This window comes from Chaetodon trifascialis, chromosome 8, assembly GCF_039877785.1.
Source record: "Chaetodon trifascialis isolate fChaTrf1 chromosome 8, fChaTrf1.hap1, whole genome shotgun sequence".
Lineage (NCBI taxonomy): Eukaryota > Metazoa > Chordata > Actinopteri > Chaetodontiformes > Chaetodontidae > Chaetodon > Chaetodon trifascialis.
In genome coordinates, this window is record NC_092063.1 from 12,870,014 (window position 1) to 12,886,750 (window position 16,737).

A 16,737-nucleotide genomic window follows, 5' to 3' on the forward strand; every position below is an offset into this window, starting at 1 on the left:
CGCTTCGTAAATATGAACACCGGTTTTCCACAGCCACACTGCACATGTTAATCTCAGCACTCTGCAGCTGTGACACGCACACATGTACTTACTGGAAAGGCAGGGAAAACTGTTTTAGTTCATCAGGATGGAAAAGAGGAGTAAGTATGCGATAAGTATGTGTGTGGGGCTGGCTGAGAGTCTGGTCTACACACCGTCTGTCTGCTCAGACAGGGATTTGTTTTTATCAGCAGACAGTCAGACCATGTAGGTGTTGAGATAAGGTATCATGTCCTAATATGGCTTGGTTAGTCTCACTCACCACCATAGAGTGTTCAGGCTTTAAACTGTGCAGGCTACTTACCGCTGATGGTTTTTTTTCCTCCTCTACCTCTGTAGGTACAGTGAAGTCAGATGGGAAACCCATGGATAAGTCTCGGTTAGCAGTGAAGACCTCTGGCCTTCAGCGCTCCTCTTCTGATGCTGGTAAAGACCACAGAAATGGTACTGGTGCTGGTGAGCAACGTAAACCTCCATCCGGCCTGGTCAGGCCTTCAACTGGTGGAAACTTTGGCTTCAAGAAGCCCACCACAGCTACCAGTAATGGAACCAGCAATACCAGTATGCCCACTGTTATGAGTACAGGTGGTAGTGCCATACCCTGCGGCTCTGCAACTGTGGGGAAGATTGCCAAAACATCAGGTATCCCTGTCAAACCAGGCGCTGGTGGTGGTGGAGGACGTAAGACAAGTCTAGATGTTTCAAACAGCGACCAGAGTGGTTTTCTGTCTCCAAACGCCAGGACGTCTCTCCAGTACCGCTCTCTACCGCGCCCAGCAAAGACAAGCACCCTGACTCTAACCCGGCCTAGCTCAGCTCGGCCAGTGAGCACTACCATGGACACAGGGTCGGGGCTGATGAAACCCTCCACCACAGCACCCCAGGGCTCGAGGCTCAAAGAACCCGCCTCAGGGCTTGGTTCTGGAACAGGGTTGAGTAAGGCAGGGGGTCGTGGGATCCCGAGTCCCAGTCCTGTCAATCAGACAGACAGAGAGAAAGAGAAAGAGAGGGCCAAAGCTAAAGCTGTAGTGTCTGACTCGGAGTGTGGAGGTGGGTCTCTGAAGGGTAGCCCTGCTCAGACCCCCTCAGAGAACGGAGTGAAGCTTCAAGGGCTGAGACCTCCCAGCAGCGGCAAGTGCATGGACCTGCCCTCACCCAACACACACAGGTATACTACCACAAAACATACGTGGTGTATTTTCCCAGTGCTTTTTCAACACATACAGACTAGATTAGGAATATGGGTTTGCTTCAACTCTGTCTTTCTTTGTCTTAAGGTTATCTGGGGTGCGCAGCCTGGCAAAACCTCCATCTATGGCCCAGCTTGACAAGCTGAACTCCAACAGCCTAGAGGAGGGAGTTCATGACTCCCTGCCACCTAAAATTCCTCCCTACTCTAAACTCCAGGACCTGGCCAGCTCAGTAGGCAGCTCTACTGGCCCCTGCCTGACCCCCAGCCCTGCCCCATTACTCAATGTGAACTCTTCGGCCTGCTTCTCGAGCTCGGGGACCGGGTTGGGGCCCAGGCAGGTCTCTTCACTCGGGGTTGAAGGGAGCAGAGGGAGTACCTCCCCCCTGCTGTGCCCTCGTCTGTCCGGACTGCATCGCAGCATGGAGTCACTGCCTCTCCAAATGAGTCTGGCCCCAGAGCCCCGGGAGAGGGAGAAGTTGATGAGAGGCTACACCACCATTGAGTCCCAAGACAAAGATAGACAGGAGGACAGAGGCCCTCCTGCCAGCTGGAGCTCTGGAAGTAAAGTTTCAATGTCTCTTATAGACAGGTGAGATTCAGTTCTGCTGAAAGATCACATAATACTGCACGTGCATGCAAAGCATGGAACGCTTTGTCATTCTTATTTTAAAGTACTGCTTTGTAGCTCCACCTACTGGTCAGCTGAGTCAACTGCACAAACATTATTCATTGTCCAGGGAAAGCAGGAGCAGTCAGGGATATCTTTGATATCCTATTCACTTGTTCTGTGCCACAATCCTCCCCTCATTAAATGGACAGCAGTGGTGGCATTTATGAAGAATGAGATTAAAGTAAATCTGTCATCAATCCTGAAGAGGATGCTTTACCTCCATCACCTTCTCATGGTGGTCAGAAAACTGAAAAATATTATGTTTTTGTGTTCTAAATGTGGTACGAGATGCTACATATTGCCCAAATTATAGAAAATAATTTCATAAGAAGGCTGAGAAGTCAGTTTACCTTATGAACTCAAACAAGAAGTAAAGACAACCACATGCATGCACACTCACACACACAGACTGACGGGCTTCCAGGCTATTATTACTACAGGCCTATTATCAATGCTGTACCAGCCCCAGTGACTGAAGTCATAATTACTGGCTGACACTAGCTGTCTGCCAGTCTTACTGTGCTTCTTTGTGCCTGCTGCCTCCTCTTGAGAGTTTAATAACTCCCTGCGCAAGTGGTTAAATAATGACATTGTTTAATCTCCACAGTTCACAGAGAGACAGAAACACGCTGCCAAAGAAAGGTTTAAGGTAAGTGGATACACACATACAGCTACACACATACATACACACTCTCACTGATGGTCTGGCACAGATGGGCCACAGTTCTTAAACTGCACACATACAGAGATCCCATTGATAAGATCATCAGTGAATGACAGATTGTGCTAATCCTCCTTTAATCCCTTCAAAACTGTATCTCGTTGCATCTTGCCGGCAGCATCATGTTTGTGTTTCCTCTCATTTAAAGATATTGGTGCCCTGTAACACAACTTAACTACTGTATAACTATCTTGTCTTTCTTTCTTTGGCTGCTGTTGAGTGTTCTCAGTCCACTTAAACAGACTTTTACACAACATTGAACATGAATTCTGTCATGACTGACAGTTTATTTGCCATTAGTACAATAACTTTTATCAGTACCATCACTGACTTTCTCCTCTGTTTGTGTAGTTTCAGCAGTGCCTCCCAGGTTGAGGAGGAAGGGAAGGAGAAAGGAGAGAGGAGACACTCTCATACTATCCTGAGCATGACCGACTCACTCACTCTTCCACTGTTGTCCTCGCCCACCTCCCTGCCCCGCAGCTCCAAGACAAACAGCATGGGTGAGTGTGTGTTTGTGTGTAGAAATATATATATAAATATATAAGTATTCCCCATGTGTAACATCAGTAACTCTCTTTCCTTTGACCCCTCTGGTTTCTCACTAGTACCCAGCCCTGTTGGTGGACCTCCGAGGATGACACGATCAAACAGCATCCCAACACACGATGCCTCTCTGGAGCTGTACGGAGCGTCTCCACTGGGCAGCACGCTGTCGCTGGCTGAACGCCCCCGCAGCATGGGAATGGTTCGCTCCGGATCCTTCAGGGACAAGGAGTCTGATGAAGGTAAGCCCAGTTCGATGTTGTTGTGGAAATCTCTTTTTAATCTGGCTTCTTATTGGTTTATTTTTGCTCTTGATTTTGTGTTTCAGTTCACGGGTCTGTTCTCTCCCTGGCATCCAACGCCTCGTCAAGCTACTCTTCGGTGAGTGTGGGCAACATGAAGTCTCAGGTAGCTACAACTCTCTATGTGGTGTGGTGTTGGGTGTATTTATGCGTGAATATGTGTGATGTTTGTGCATTCAATGATGTCTTTCTGTTGTTTCACACATTAAACAGTACACACTAGAGACAAGACTTTCTCCCTTGGTCTGCCCAATACTCCTCCTCTCCTCTCCTCTCCTCTCCTCTCCTCTCCTCTCCTCTCCTCTCCTCTCCTCTCCCTTTGTCTCATCTAACATCTTGACTTTTATTCCCCCTGCTTCCAAAGGCTGAGGAAAGGATTCAGGGAGAGGTAAGTGTGTTCTTTCCTGCTCTCTCTTCTTCTCTGTCTCATCTCTGTCCTTTCATCCGTCACTCTCATCCCTGTTTTCTGTGGGAGAACAAGTCTGTCATTAATTTCATGAACAACATCCACTCAACTCATCACTTGTGTAATGTCTGCCATTGTCAGATTTAGTAACCCTTTCTTTATCATAGTGTAACAAACCTGTTTGTCCTCACAGCAAATCCGTAAACTGAGGAGGGAGCTGGAGTCCTCCCAGGAGAAGGTGTCCTGCCTGACGACACAGCTGACAGCAAACGTACGTATTGTTTATCTGCCAACTTTCTAATCGTTTCTTTACAAGAGCTGGTTTTCCTTTGCAGTAGTCTCAACTCTCCGAGTCATTGGCAACTAATTTCAGCTTCACACTTTTTAAATTTACGAACAGAACAAACCAAAAATGGCCACAGACTGCCAGAAAAACAGTCAAATCAATCAATTGGTGCTTAGACAGGAAAAGAAATATTTGATGAGAAATGACAAGGTGTAAAACTTTGCTCTGTGCAGCCAGATTGCAGTTGATTTGAATGACATTTTCTTGCCAGAATTTTGGGGCAGCCCCTCCCTCCAGTTTTACACCCTAATACTCGTCACTTGTTTTGATGAACTGTCCACTCCAGTGACATCTACTGCTGAGGCTACGCTAGCTGCTGCTCATAAAGACAGCAGTGTTGTGGAAGTAAAAGCAGGCAGAGAAAAAGCAATGTCAGGATGCCTTCAACCATGTTCTGCCTTGGTTTCTTGCTGTTTTATGTAAGACAGAATTGCATAGTATATTAAACATCCCTCACATTATGATAGTGTACCAGATTATTGCTGCTGGAGTTTCATTATTGCCATTATAAGACCAAAAACAACAATAAATTGATCCTACTGACAGGTATTGCCTGTGTTTCCAAAACCTAATAAACCTTATTCCTCCACTGTTGTTCAAAAACTGTTTAAAACACATCATTGAGTCACACCGTTGTCCTGAGAGACATGTTCTTTCATTATGATGAACATGGGTTCTCTTGTTTTGAGCCAGTCTTGCTGCCATAAATACTCACTACTGATCCACAGCTGAAAATAGTCCCAGTCAAACTGGTTATTGACTTGTGTTTTTAATGACACTGTGTATTCAGGACCTGTTTTTAAAGAGTTGCATCTTCAGTAGGAACCAGTGAGCTTTGGTCTGTGTGCCACACACAGGACAGCAAAGTCAGAACATAATGAGTGACAGACTAATGCGAATTGCTGATGTTGGTCTTGAGATTGGATTAGTTGACAGTAACAAAAGAGTATCGCCAGCCAATCCAGTGTCTTCCCTCCATCTCCTTCAGAGAGATGAGAGAGAGTCACTCATAGACCATTTCTGTGCAGTCTCAGCACAGGCCTAAATAATGTTAACCTACTCCTGAACCTCTCCCCAAGCCACACAAACACACACACACACACACACACACACACACACACACACACAGGTGCTTTGCCCTTTCTCTTTTCTCTACAAGGTTGTTTCTGTACGTCCACCCTGTCAGCATTTCCACTGGTCCAAGTGCAGCAGTACAGCACAGGCATTATGCATGGCTTCATGCAGCACTCATCCATCAAATGTTTCCATGTGTGTGTGTGTGTGTGTGTGTGTGTGTGTGTGTGTGTGTGTGTGTGTGTGTGTGTGTGTGTGTGTGTGTGTGTGTGTGTGTGTGTGTGTGTGTGTGCGCGCGTGTGTGCGCCAGTTGTGCGTACATGCATGCGTGTGCGTGTGTGTGAGTGTATGTGCGTGTGTGTGTCTGCATTTTCCCCTGAGATTTTTTTTTCCCATACTGTTTGACCTTATGCGAGCTCACTGAATAGGCAGAACAGATGCATGGATCACAACATGATTATGTGCTAAATGAATGACTGGGCTGTATCCATTGTTTTACTGTATTAATACATTCTATAAAGGAGAAGGGAAAGTCATTTTCCCTCCCTGCTCTTGGCTAAAGTGGGTGTGTGTGAGAGAGAGATTAGGGAGGAGGTGAATTTTCCACAGGAGACATCCTGTTCAGCCTTTGTGTTTTATTCAGCTCTTTAGTATCTCGTATATGAGGGATAAAGGGCCGTACAAAATGTATTCAGTCTGCTGCTGCTTCGGCGTCAGAGTCTACTTTTATTAGTCCCCAAATACGTTGTCCGTGCCCAAGGGATGCTCTGTTGAAGACCATCAATATGAATAAATATTGGCATATTTAAATCCTGCTGATTTCCCGTTTCAGACAACTACTTCAGTTAAAATGTTGGGGAAAAATTAATAATTGCTTTCGTCTTTCATCTTTCCAAACAGGCAAATCTGGTGGCCGCCTTTGAGCAAAGCCTGGCACTGATGACAGCTCGGCTTCAGAGTCTGTCAGCAAGCCACGAACAGAAGGTAACATCACATCCACACTTAGAAACACAAACACACACAAACCCAAATTCCAGCAGCATTCCGCCATTGTGCTGGCCTCATGAGCAGTCAGCTAAAAGCAGGCAACGTCGTGCTAACACAGAGCGAGGTCACTTTGATCACAGCCTGCGGTGAGGAGCTCAATGTAGGTTAGAGGCCCAGGCTTCGGCCCCATAGGGTGACTTAGTGTGAGAAGAAAACAGAGGATCAATGGAAAAAAAAAAACCTTCTCTTTAGGCTGAATGATAAGTGCAAACAGCTTGCACATGCATTCACACCAAACATCACATTCCTGCATTCTTCAGCCTTTATATCTGTTTTGGTGCAAATGAATTGATCAGCGCCCAGGGCAGTGTTCAGTGTGTGTGCGTGTGTGTGTGTATATAAATGTGAGGAGTCTCTCGTGGTGCTTCATGCCTTGGTGCTCCCACTGAAAGGCCCGTCTAGACCGCTCCAGAAAAACTCTTTGTTGTCTGTGCCAGCGCACTGACCTGTGCAGCTCAGCCTGGAGCACAGGCTTTTTAACCTTGAGGAGATGGGCCGGGTGGCCCTTTTTAGAGTGAAGTGGGATCGACTTTAGCACACAAGAAGCAGCACAGAGAGGCTCTTTTGTTCTTGACTCTTTGTCCTTTTGAACTGTTAACATCATGAGCAGGATCAAGCCCACCAGGTGTACCAGCTCACTCTGTAGGTTCGAGATGTTGACTAAAACATCAGACAATACTACCACAAAAATCTGGAATATATCAGTGTTTATTTGAAATATATATATAAAAAAAAAGAAAAATGCAGAAATTTGAGAAAAAGTGTTTTTTAAAATGACCATTACAAGATTCATCTAGTCAAACCATTTTCTATTTTCAATCTTTGTCACATGCATCATTATACAAGTACAGTGTGGTCTGAGTGCAACAGAAATTACTTACAAAATGTGCAAAAATTGAGAAATTTAGAAAAATATTGACAATATTATGCATAGACAAATGTAGAAAATAAAATAATGAATAGACATGGTGGCACTGAACTGAGATGAGCATGAAATGAGGCAATGAAGGACAGTACATTTGAGTGGTGGTGAACTATTTATTACTTTATTTTCTCCTGTCATTTTCTGTCGCCAAAAGCTTTTTTCTGAGCTGTCCTGTCCGAGAAGACCACACTTACTTCTGGTGCGGTGAAGATGATGAAAAGTTTAAACCTGTCTGTTTCTTTTTTAAAAGGCTTTTTGCATACGGAGGCAAACTGATTGATTCCAACCCTCACTGATATGTATGAAATATTTGTGTAGGACTCAGAGCTAATGGATCTGAGGGAGACCATCGAAGCTCTGAGGGCCAGGAACGAAGAAGCCCAGGCTGTCATTCACGGAGCTTTAAACAACCCAGACAACATGAAAGGTTTGGAGACTGACCAGCTGATCTTCCTGCTCTTCTTTCTCTCTCTGCACACCTGCTTGCATCCCCAAATATTTGCCTCTTTTGATGTTGAGCTCTCTTGTTTACCAGACATGCGAATCCGGCGTCAGAACTCATGTGAGAGCATCTCCAGTCTCAACAGCCTGACCAGTATGTCCAGCATGGGAAGCTTGAAGGACCAGGATGCCAAGAAGAAGAAGAAGAAGAGCTGGGTAAGGAGACACCCTGCATGTGAGGCAGTGCTTTACTCTCACAGCCTGGTGTTTGTCGATGCTCATTTCATTCTCCGCAGTGATAATGACATAGTAGCATGAACCAGATAACAGCAAGTGTGACCAGTCTCTCCCTCCTCTGTGTTGTGTTATTTTTCTGTTTTAGGTCTTTGAGGTGAGTGCAGTCATTGTGTCCCTATAAAGCCTCTATAATTTTCTTTTCTACAGCATGATGGACCATCTAAAACTACCACACAGTCCTCAAGTATCCTCCATCTCTGCTCATTGACCTCCCAGACTACTGATTGGCTGCCTGTTCTGTGAATAATAAATACGAATGGATGGCTGTAATTCAGTTAGAGCGGCAATCAGCAGACATGATGTTCCATAAAAAGTTTCATCATCGAAGTTTATTAAATGCTGTTTTTAATTATTTTTCTTCTCATTTGCGCCATGCTTTATTGTGTATTTTGTCCTTCAGTAAAATTTTGTACAGCTCTACCAAGTAACCCTGACTGACCCAGCAGCTGGGTACTAAATCTGCAAACACATGCATCCACGATAACTTTGACCTATTTGCAGACAATGACTGGAAGCTTAAAGGAATAGTTTCTCACTTTGGGAAATGTCCTTATTCGCTTTCTTTCTTATGTTTGTCTATTACATGTCAAGCTACCATAAACTGCCTGGTAGCTTAGCTTAGTATAAAGAAACGGGGAAACAGCTAGCCTGGCTGTTCATGGTAACAACACTAGCCTGCCAGCACCTCTAAAGACTCCAGGAATTGTTTGTGGGCATCAGAGGTGCTTTTTTTATCCAGGCCAGCTGTTTCCCTCTCCAGTCATTTAGTTATGCTAAGCTAAGCTAATTGTCTGTTTGCTCCAGTCTCATATTTAGTAGACAGATCTCTCTCATGGCAGGAAAGCGAATAAGCGTTGCCCAAGATGTCAAAGCATTCCTTTAATGTTTAGCATGTGTCAAATTAACAATCCTAACGCCTCCATCTGTTTTACCTCTCTCTGTAATATATGCAATGATCCTCTGAATACTGGTTCAACTGTCTGTCTCCTTCCTCTGTGTAGCTGAGGAGCTCCTTCAACAAGGCATTCAGCATTAAGAAAGGCTCCAAAACATACTCGGACATTGAGGAAATCGCCACCCCCGACTCCTCAGCTCCTAACTCCCCAAAGATGCTTCATGAGGCGGTTGAAGGAGGAGAAAACCAGCCCTCATCCCTCAAAACCTCGACCTCGGCCACCTCCTCTGTGTGAGTGCACAAACACTTTGCCCCAGCTCTTAGCTCAGTAGTGAGAAAGCCAGTTTAGCCTTCAGTGGTGTCTGGCCCTGATGAGAGTTTCTCGTACCCTGCAGGATCATGGAGACTACAGAAGAGGGAGACAACGAGGAAACGGCGGTAACAGAGCTACGCTCAGAACTGTGGCTGAAGGAGAGAGAACTAACAGAAATCCGCCTGGAGGCGTTAAGCTCCGCACATCATCTGGAGCAGCTCCGAGAAGCCATGAACAGCATGCAGGTTTGTTTTGCCTCGATGTACATTTCAGCAAAGTATATCCTTGAAGTATCAATGATATTGCATATGTGTGTTAATATAACTTGAATTTAAAAAGTTTTTTTTTAACCTGCCTGTTTCCTAGTCAACGGTGGAGAACCTGAAGGCAGAGAATGACCATTTGAAAACAGGAAGTCAGCTCCATCTCCCTGGCTCTGGTCCCACCTCTTCCACTTCCCAGCCCTCAGGCCTGGCCTCTCTCCTGGGACCGTCACTGAGGCAGCCAATGAGTATGTCCCTCACCAAGTCTTTCAGCCTCAGTCTGAATGACTGTAAAGATCCCGGTAAGAGACACACATAGAATTTCACCTATTTTCTCCTCACACACACGCACAGTATGCAGAAATGTTAGATTTCAGTTCTCCTTTCATCTCATTCTGTTCTTCACTCTTTCAGACTTGTCTCCAGTTGACACAATTAGTGTGTCTTCCCAGCTGGATGAGGTGTGCACACGAGTACTGGTCCGCATTGGAGATCAAGCAGAGGTAAACACAGAGCACCTTTATGGCCACAATATCCAATAATGTCAACAGCTTTAAATCCAACAGCTGTCCTTCTTCCCGCTCTCTGTGTCTGCAGGACAGTAAGCAGCAGCAGGAGTACTACCTGGGCACAGTGCTGATCAGCGCGAGGACGGACTGGGCCTGTCTCGACTCTCTCATAGCAAAGACCTTCAAGGTAAGTCAATGCTTGTTTTCTTTCACCATGTAGACATCAAGTAATATAGCTGTGATTTAATCAAGTCATCTTCACTTATTTTTTTCTGTCAGGACTACATAACTCAAGTGGACCCGACTGCCAGCCTGGGTCTGTCCAGTGATTCGCTGCACATGTACCAGCTGACCCAGGGAGGGAAGAGAGTGATGGGAGGGGACAAGCCTCAAACCTCACCTTACCGCTGTCTTGGCAGTGGTTCAGCTCGAATATTTGTCACCTTGAAAGGTTAGTGTCCTCAACTGATAATAGAAACCACATCAGCGGTTTTGCTTAAAATTGTGTAAAATTATTGCCAACCATGTTCTGTTTGGCTGTATTATTTGCGTATAACACTGATGATTATAAGCAAAGATTGGCATTGTGGAAAACAAGTCTGAAGTCAAACATTTCTTTCTTTCTTTAGAGATGTTTCTGTTTGGCATCCAACCCTGAAATGTTGAATGTCACAGTGCCCTTGAATGCACTAATAGAGAGAGTTTTCAAAACAGTCGGCTCTGAGCTGCATTTAGAAAGACATAAAATAGAATAAAGGCAACAAAATGTTAATTGTGAAGTAAGAGTTCTGGTTAATGTCTCCATGGTAGGAAATTTTAAAAAGTAAAATTTAAACTGATGTTCTGCTTTTGATTTAATGTAATGTAATGTGATTTATAAATGATGGGCTGATACATCAGGGCTTCCCTGGTTTTCACATACTCTATTAACAAATATTTAGTAATAAATGCTGCATACATCCAGCTGTTTCTCCATCTCCTCTCCTGTGTCTGCCCCTCCCAAGGTCTTGGAGAAAACTGCGTTGACTCACTGGTGTTTGAGACAATGATTCCTAAGCCGATGATGCTGCACTACATCAGCTTGCTGCTGAAACACAGACGTCTGGTTCTATCTGGGCCTAGCGGGACGGGAAAGACTTACCTGGCTCAGCGTCTAGCCCATTACCTCCTGCAGCGCAGCCGGACCGCCTCGTCTGAGGCCGACCGTGAGACCTGCGTCCTGGGTCGCAGCGCTGCCGTCACCTTCAACATGCATCGTCAGTCGCAGAAGGTAACATGTGACTCAGGATTTTTATCCAACCATTATCTCTTAAGTCTTTTATTTTCTATGCAAATAAGAATATGGATTTATACACACAGGCAATTTAAATTCACCTTTGTTTGCTTTCACAGGAGTTGCAGTTGTATCTGTCTGATCTAGCAAATCAGATTGACAGAGAGAGTGGAGGAGAACTGCCGCTGGTTGTTATTATAGATGACATCAGTGACTCAGCAGCCATCACTGAGCTTGTTAACGGAGCGCTCACGTGCAAGTATCACAAATGGTGAGTCACTTCCAACCGTCTTAGTTATATTTCACCTAGAGTTAAAGGGTCTATATCTTACATTCACTGCCACTAGATGTCGCATTAGAGCAACATCATCTTAGAGCAAAACAAAAGGGTGCCTCTGCCGTGCCTCCCCACCAACAGTAACAGCCATTAAAAGGCTCTCCTCAAAACAAAAAATAGAGAAGTTCATCTTATGACACTCACAGAGGGAGTGTGACCTCATCCTCTGCTCGGAATGCCTTTACTCCCCCATATCTTTATATAGCAATTAGCTGTTTACTGCTATGTCAAGCTTAACTGTCTCTTAACTACAGAATATCTTCTGTTGATGTTTCAGTCCTTACATCATTGGAACAACCAATCAGCCTGTGAAGATGACGTCTAACCACAGTCTGCATCTCAGCTTTAGGTAACCACATCTTTACAAATCCTCCTCTTATTTTAACACGCTATTAAATACAAAATGAAGCCATCCTAAACAGTAGAACTGATACTTTTTGCATTTGACCGTAGGATGGTAATGTTCTCCAACAATGTGGAACCGGCTAACGGGTTCCTGCTGAGGTACCTGCACCGTAAAGCTGTGGAGGCCTACCAGGAGAAGGAGCAGGACTCAGCACGCCACCAGGCTCTCCTTCGCGTATTGGACTGGGTCCCTCAGCTGTGGTACCACCTCCACGCTTTCCTGGAAAAACACAGCACTTCAGACTTCCTCATAGGTGAGAGACAGTGGACACGCAGTCAACGGAACAGGGGCGATAATTGGATCTGGAGCAGGACATCAGTTAACATGACATGTTGCCTCCCTCAGGTCCCTGCTTCTTCCTGTCGTGCCCAGTATCAGTGGCAGAGTTCAGGCAGTGGTTCATTGATCTGTGGAACCACTCCATCATACCGTACCTGCAGGAGGGAGCCAAAGATGGCATCAAGGTGACCACACTCACCCAGATGTCCTCCAGAGTGTAGCATCAGCGGTAACAGCAAGAATTCGGTTGTGGTTTCCTGTGGTTTTACTGTATATTTCTGTGTTCTCTCAGGTACACGGGCAGAAGGCGGTATGGGAGGATCCAGTGGAGTGGGTGAGAGGGACTCTCCCTTGGCCCAATGCACAGCAGGACCAGTCCAGACTCTTTCACCTACCTCCCCCCAGCATAGGCCCAGCCAGTGAGGAGAAGAAGCCCCCCAAAGATACACCTCCACCCAGCACACTGGAGTCAGACCCACTGGTGAGAGTGAAGGTTTTGAGTTAATCAGTCCAACAGACTAAAGGGGATATTTTCCCTTTTATAGGCGCTGAACAGTCAAATTGGATTCTTATTTACTGAAAGGGCTACGTTCAGGTTTTGTAAAGGTTGAGTGACAGAAAAGCAGTACAGCTGCACATTTGCATGTTTGGCCTTCAGAGGCACAAAATAAAGGAAGAAGAAATGTGAATTCACATAAATAGCCTCTGCACCTGAGCACTACTGCAGAGGAACCGTGTCTGATGCTTCTTGTGAACATTTTGAAAAAGCAGGTGCAAAGTCTGCAGCACTGTTTTATGAGACTTACACACAGTGGATGAGAGACTATCGTCAGGTCAGAACAGTGAGAGACACATGTGTTTTTCCTGAACTTTAATGGGTCACATGTAGCCTGTTGTTGTGAAGAGAATGCATGTTTGCAGATCCAGAAGTGTCTTCTCGTCAACCAGTTTTTAAAGTTCAGCAGCAAGAAATAATCATACGTTCCAGACGCGCTCAACACCGGTTCATGGGAAGAAAGAATAATGCATCACATCCTATTTAGCAGCATTTGTAAAAGTCAAATGAATTGTGGCTGCACTTATTTAAATCTGCAGCATTAAGACTGTGTTAAATGGAACAATTGTGGAGATGCAATATTTTGTGCTGACAGTTATTTGTGGCAGTGAGTGAAAGTCATTTATAGAGATTTACCACTTTTCTCTGTTTTATGTCACTTTAAATTTGGTGTCTAGGCTGCTCCTTAGACAATACAACCAATTTGAAGATGTCCACTTGGGCTCTGGAAAATAATTACTAGCAGCTTTCACTGTTTTCCGACAATTATTAAGCCAAACAATTATCTGAGTGCTCATAGAAATGTTTGCCGACTTAATGGACAAGAGAAGTAATCCTTAGTTGTCGTAATACACAAGTGTCCACTGGTGAGATGCATTTCAAGAAATATTTCCTCTGTGCCAAGTTAAGTCTAAGCCTGTTGAACAAAACATGTCCGTCAGTCTGCAGTTTAACTCACTCAGCCTCTCTGTGTCCTCATGCTACCCAGATGGCAATGCTGCTGAAGCTGCAGGAGTCGGCCAACTACATCGAGTCTCCAGAGCGGGAGGGCTGCCTGGATCCCACTCTGCAGGCGACACTCTGAGGATAACACGCGACTGTCAGTCAAGCTGTGGAGCTATGGACTCTTTATCACAGCTGACACTGCGGGTGCAGTCCCAATGAGACTTTAAAGACTCTGTTAACTTTGCTGTGTGCTCAATGAGCAGCGACAAAGCTAAATGTAAAGGACCTACAGAGAGAGAGAGAGGGAGAGAGTGATTATGGACGAAGGGTTTGCTCTGCCCTGCTATCAGAACATTAGAAAGACAAACTGCTTCCATAGGAAGCTGTGATGATCACGTCAGGGAAAGACTTGTCTCTTCTCTGCCCTCAGTTTGTTCCACATGGGTTATTGTTGAATCTGCAAGTGCATGGTAACCGGAATAGTATGATGCAAAATATTACCTATACTCTTACTGATCAAGACCCATTCTTTTCTTTTCTTTTTGCTTTCGACTGTCACAACCTTCACACACGAACAACTCTTGGTGCTTATTGTGCTGGTTTTCTTTGAAGGCGCATGCTTCAGTTCACAGAGGAATTCTGAGGTGTCTCTGACTTCCTCAAAAGTAGGATCGTCACTCGACAACAGCCAAAAATGCACTTTATTTTCTATGCGTGGTAATTGGATTTTCGGAGGCTGTGCCAGTGACTGTGTGTCAGTTTGCCCAAATCATGCAGTTCATGAGTGATCCCTCTAGGTGGCAGCATCGACTCTTTCCTGCCTCAGTGCTCTCCTGGTGAGCTCTCTGTCTTCTCAAAGGTGCTCAGTAGAGAATATAACACACTCTGTAATAACACAACTTGAATGTTTTTTTTTCTTTTCTTATCACTTCAGCCATTGTGTCATTCATGGATCGAATATCAGAAGCTGCAAAGCTGTAAGAGAAACATGCATGGGTGAATAATGAGTGGAATAATGAATTGGTTTTCAGGTCAGTCTGTAAAGAAAAAGTCATCATCGGTGCACTCAGTAGCCGCTGGTTTCCTCCAGTAATATGCTGATATCATAACCACAGAAACAGACACTGACCCTGCTCAACATACTGTATTGTAAACACACAGAAAAAAACAAAAACCGCTCGTTTGTCTTGTCTGCCAAAACGACCTACCATTTCTGGCTATGCTTGCGTATACTCTGTATTTAGATATCAGTTTTAAGACAGAAAATTCTCTTGTGATAGTCGAGAAGACAGCTTTGAAACTCTTGATTTTGTAGGATTTTATACTGAGTCACCTTCAAAGATCATCTGCATACAGCAGCGACCACCTGTGTGTACCCAACACGCCATTATCAGACAGTGCAGAGGCGAAATACTCCCATTCATCAAACCACAGGGGGGCGTGGACCACATCAGTAAAAAAAAAACTGCCATCAAGTGACAAGAATCTGTCAAAAAAGAAATGTTTCCCCTCCTCATCGCATTTGCTCTTTATATCTTTGATAACATACCTTTTTGCGAACTGTGGAAATCAGTTTCTTTCTCACATGCTGTTCGAAGAGTTCGTGTAAGAGTAAGGGCTCGGGGTAAGAAAGGTTGAAACTCACGTAGAAGTGGCCTCCTCCTGTTTCTTTCCTTATTTGTTTGCACATAATATATGTTAGATACTAGATTACAGAGAGTATTTATTGCTCACATCCTGACTGTTCTTGTGATGAAGGAAGAAAGCGTAAAAAGACGTGGAAGAGGAGGAAGCTGTAGCGTAGGTAGTAGAGATATTCTTAAACCTCTCAGCCATGTACCCCTTGACCCTGAAGTACCTCAGACTGCCATATTCTGTCCAGATGTTCCTCTACTTCCCAAAACAGGGTGCTGGTGTAAAGTAGAGACACGATGCCTAAGTCTATCTGTGCCTGTAACACAATTTGGCCTAAAGCTGCCTTTGGGCTGCTTTAATCTACCACGCAGAGGCCTCGGTTTAGAGGAAACATCATCACTTCCTCTCACCTACTCTGATGTCACTTTAATGTCGGCACCTTGATGCCCAGACTCGGGTGGAGAGTGAGTTATCACTTTTGACCTTTGGGTGGTAGTCAAGATGTGTGTGTCTGCAGTAGATGAGAATGTGTATCACGAGCGAGCTGCTTGTGTGACACCATTTTAAACTTTAAAGACATCTTTGAGGAGTTGCCTGAGAGAAGAAGAACAGATAGTAGCCTGGAGACTTGATGTCGACGCATGTATCCCTGATGTGTTTCCCAAAGTTTAGTTTCATTGGACCTACCACACTTAACCTTATCACGGGAGGGATTTTTAATAACTGGATATCTTCCTCTTTTCACGTTGCTTTTAAGAGCAGACATTTGTTTTTTTCTTATGCAAATATTTGTAAAGGTTTCTTTCTCTTTTGTACATGACATCATTATTGTAAACACTGTAAATAGTCAGTGCATCTGCGACAACAATCACTAAAACGTGTAGAGGTCTAAGAGAAGGCATGGCCCCTGTATGCAGAGAACGGGCGTCCTCGCTGGTTTTATTGTCTTCCTCGAGTTGGAAGGAGCACTTGGCTTAAAAAGGGGCCTAATAATGGTTGTATGGCATGTCTCTATAGCCACATCAAACCCCATATGTCTAACATGAGCAATGGACACAATAAAGTCATGCCATTCTTCACATCACCACCTGTCTGGGCTGTCTGTTTACATTATATTTTCCCACAAGAGGGCGCTAATATTAGGCTCTCTGACTGTTTTCTCCGTATGTGGCGTTTTCTGGCAGGGAGAAATATTATTTTTAACTATTTAAATTAAAGTTGAAATGCTTGTACAGGCGGGAAAAATGTTTTTATTACTAAAACACGGCAGTATTTTTCCTGCCTCCGTGGGTTAGAGGTCCTAACTTATGATGATGTGAC

The 16,737-nt window shown here is 44.7% G+C and overlaps 1 protein-coding gene across 8 annotated transcripts in view; it reads left to right on the plus strand.

Annotated features, from left to right (window-relative positions):
* Window positions 1-16,501, plus strand: part of nav1a (neuron navigator 1a) — an 85,013-nt gene extending 68,512 nt beyond the window's left edge. For 4 of the 8 annotated variants that reach the window (XM_070967737.1, XM_070967736.1, XM_070967743.1 and 1 more), the window contains 23 exons: window positions 379-1,207; window positions 1,317-1,820; window positions 2,509-2,550; window positions 2,974-3,125; window positions 3,231-3,410; window positions 3,497-3,549; window positions 3,835-3,858; window positions 4,070-4,147; window positions 6,197-6,280; window positions 7,587-7,925; window positions 9,008-9,192; window positions 9,297-9,459; window positions 9,581-9,779; window positions 9,892-9,980; window positions 10,075-10,173; window positions 10,266-10,437; window positions 10,991-11,256; window positions 11,379-11,530; window positions 11,874-11,945; window positions 12,050-12,255; window positions 12,348-12,466; window positions 12,574-12,762; window positions 13,826-16,501. In XM_070967737.1, the coding sequence (XP_070823838.1) occupies window positions 379-1,207; window positions 1,317-1,820; window positions 2,509-2,550; window positions 2,974-3,125; window positions 3,231-3,410; window positions 3,497-3,549; window positions 3,835-3,858; window positions 4,070-4,147; window positions 6,197-6,280; window positions 7,587-7,925; window positions 9,008-9,192; window positions 9,297-9,459; window positions 9,581-9,779; window positions 9,892-9,980; window positions 10,075-10,173; window positions 10,266-10,437; window positions 10,991-11,256; window positions 11,379-11,530; window positions 11,874-11,945; window positions 12,050-12,255; window positions 12,348-12,466; window positions 12,574-12,762; window positions 13,826-13,921 (4,292 nt within the window). In that variant the 3' untranslated portion in view covers window positions 13,922-16,501. Of the gene's footprint in view, window positions 1-378; window positions 1,208-1,316; window positions 1,821-2,508; window positions 2,551-2,973; window positions 3,126-3,230; window positions 3,411-3,496; window positions 3,577-3,834; window positions 3,859-4,069; window positions 4,148-6,196; window positions 6,281-7,586; window positions 7,926-9,007; window positions 9,193-9,296; window positions 9,460-9,580; window positions 9,780-9,891; window positions 9,981-10,074; window positions 10,174-10,265; window positions 10,438-10,990; window positions 11,257-11,378; window positions 11,531-11,873; window positions 11,946-12,049; window positions 12,256-12,347; window positions 12,467-12,573; window positions 12,763-13,825 lie in introns of all 8 variants that reach the window. The other 4 variants (XM_070967738.1, XM_070967740.1, XM_070967739.1 and 1 more) reach the window with 4 other exon arrangements.
* Window positions 16,502-16,737: the final 236 nt, after the last annotated feature.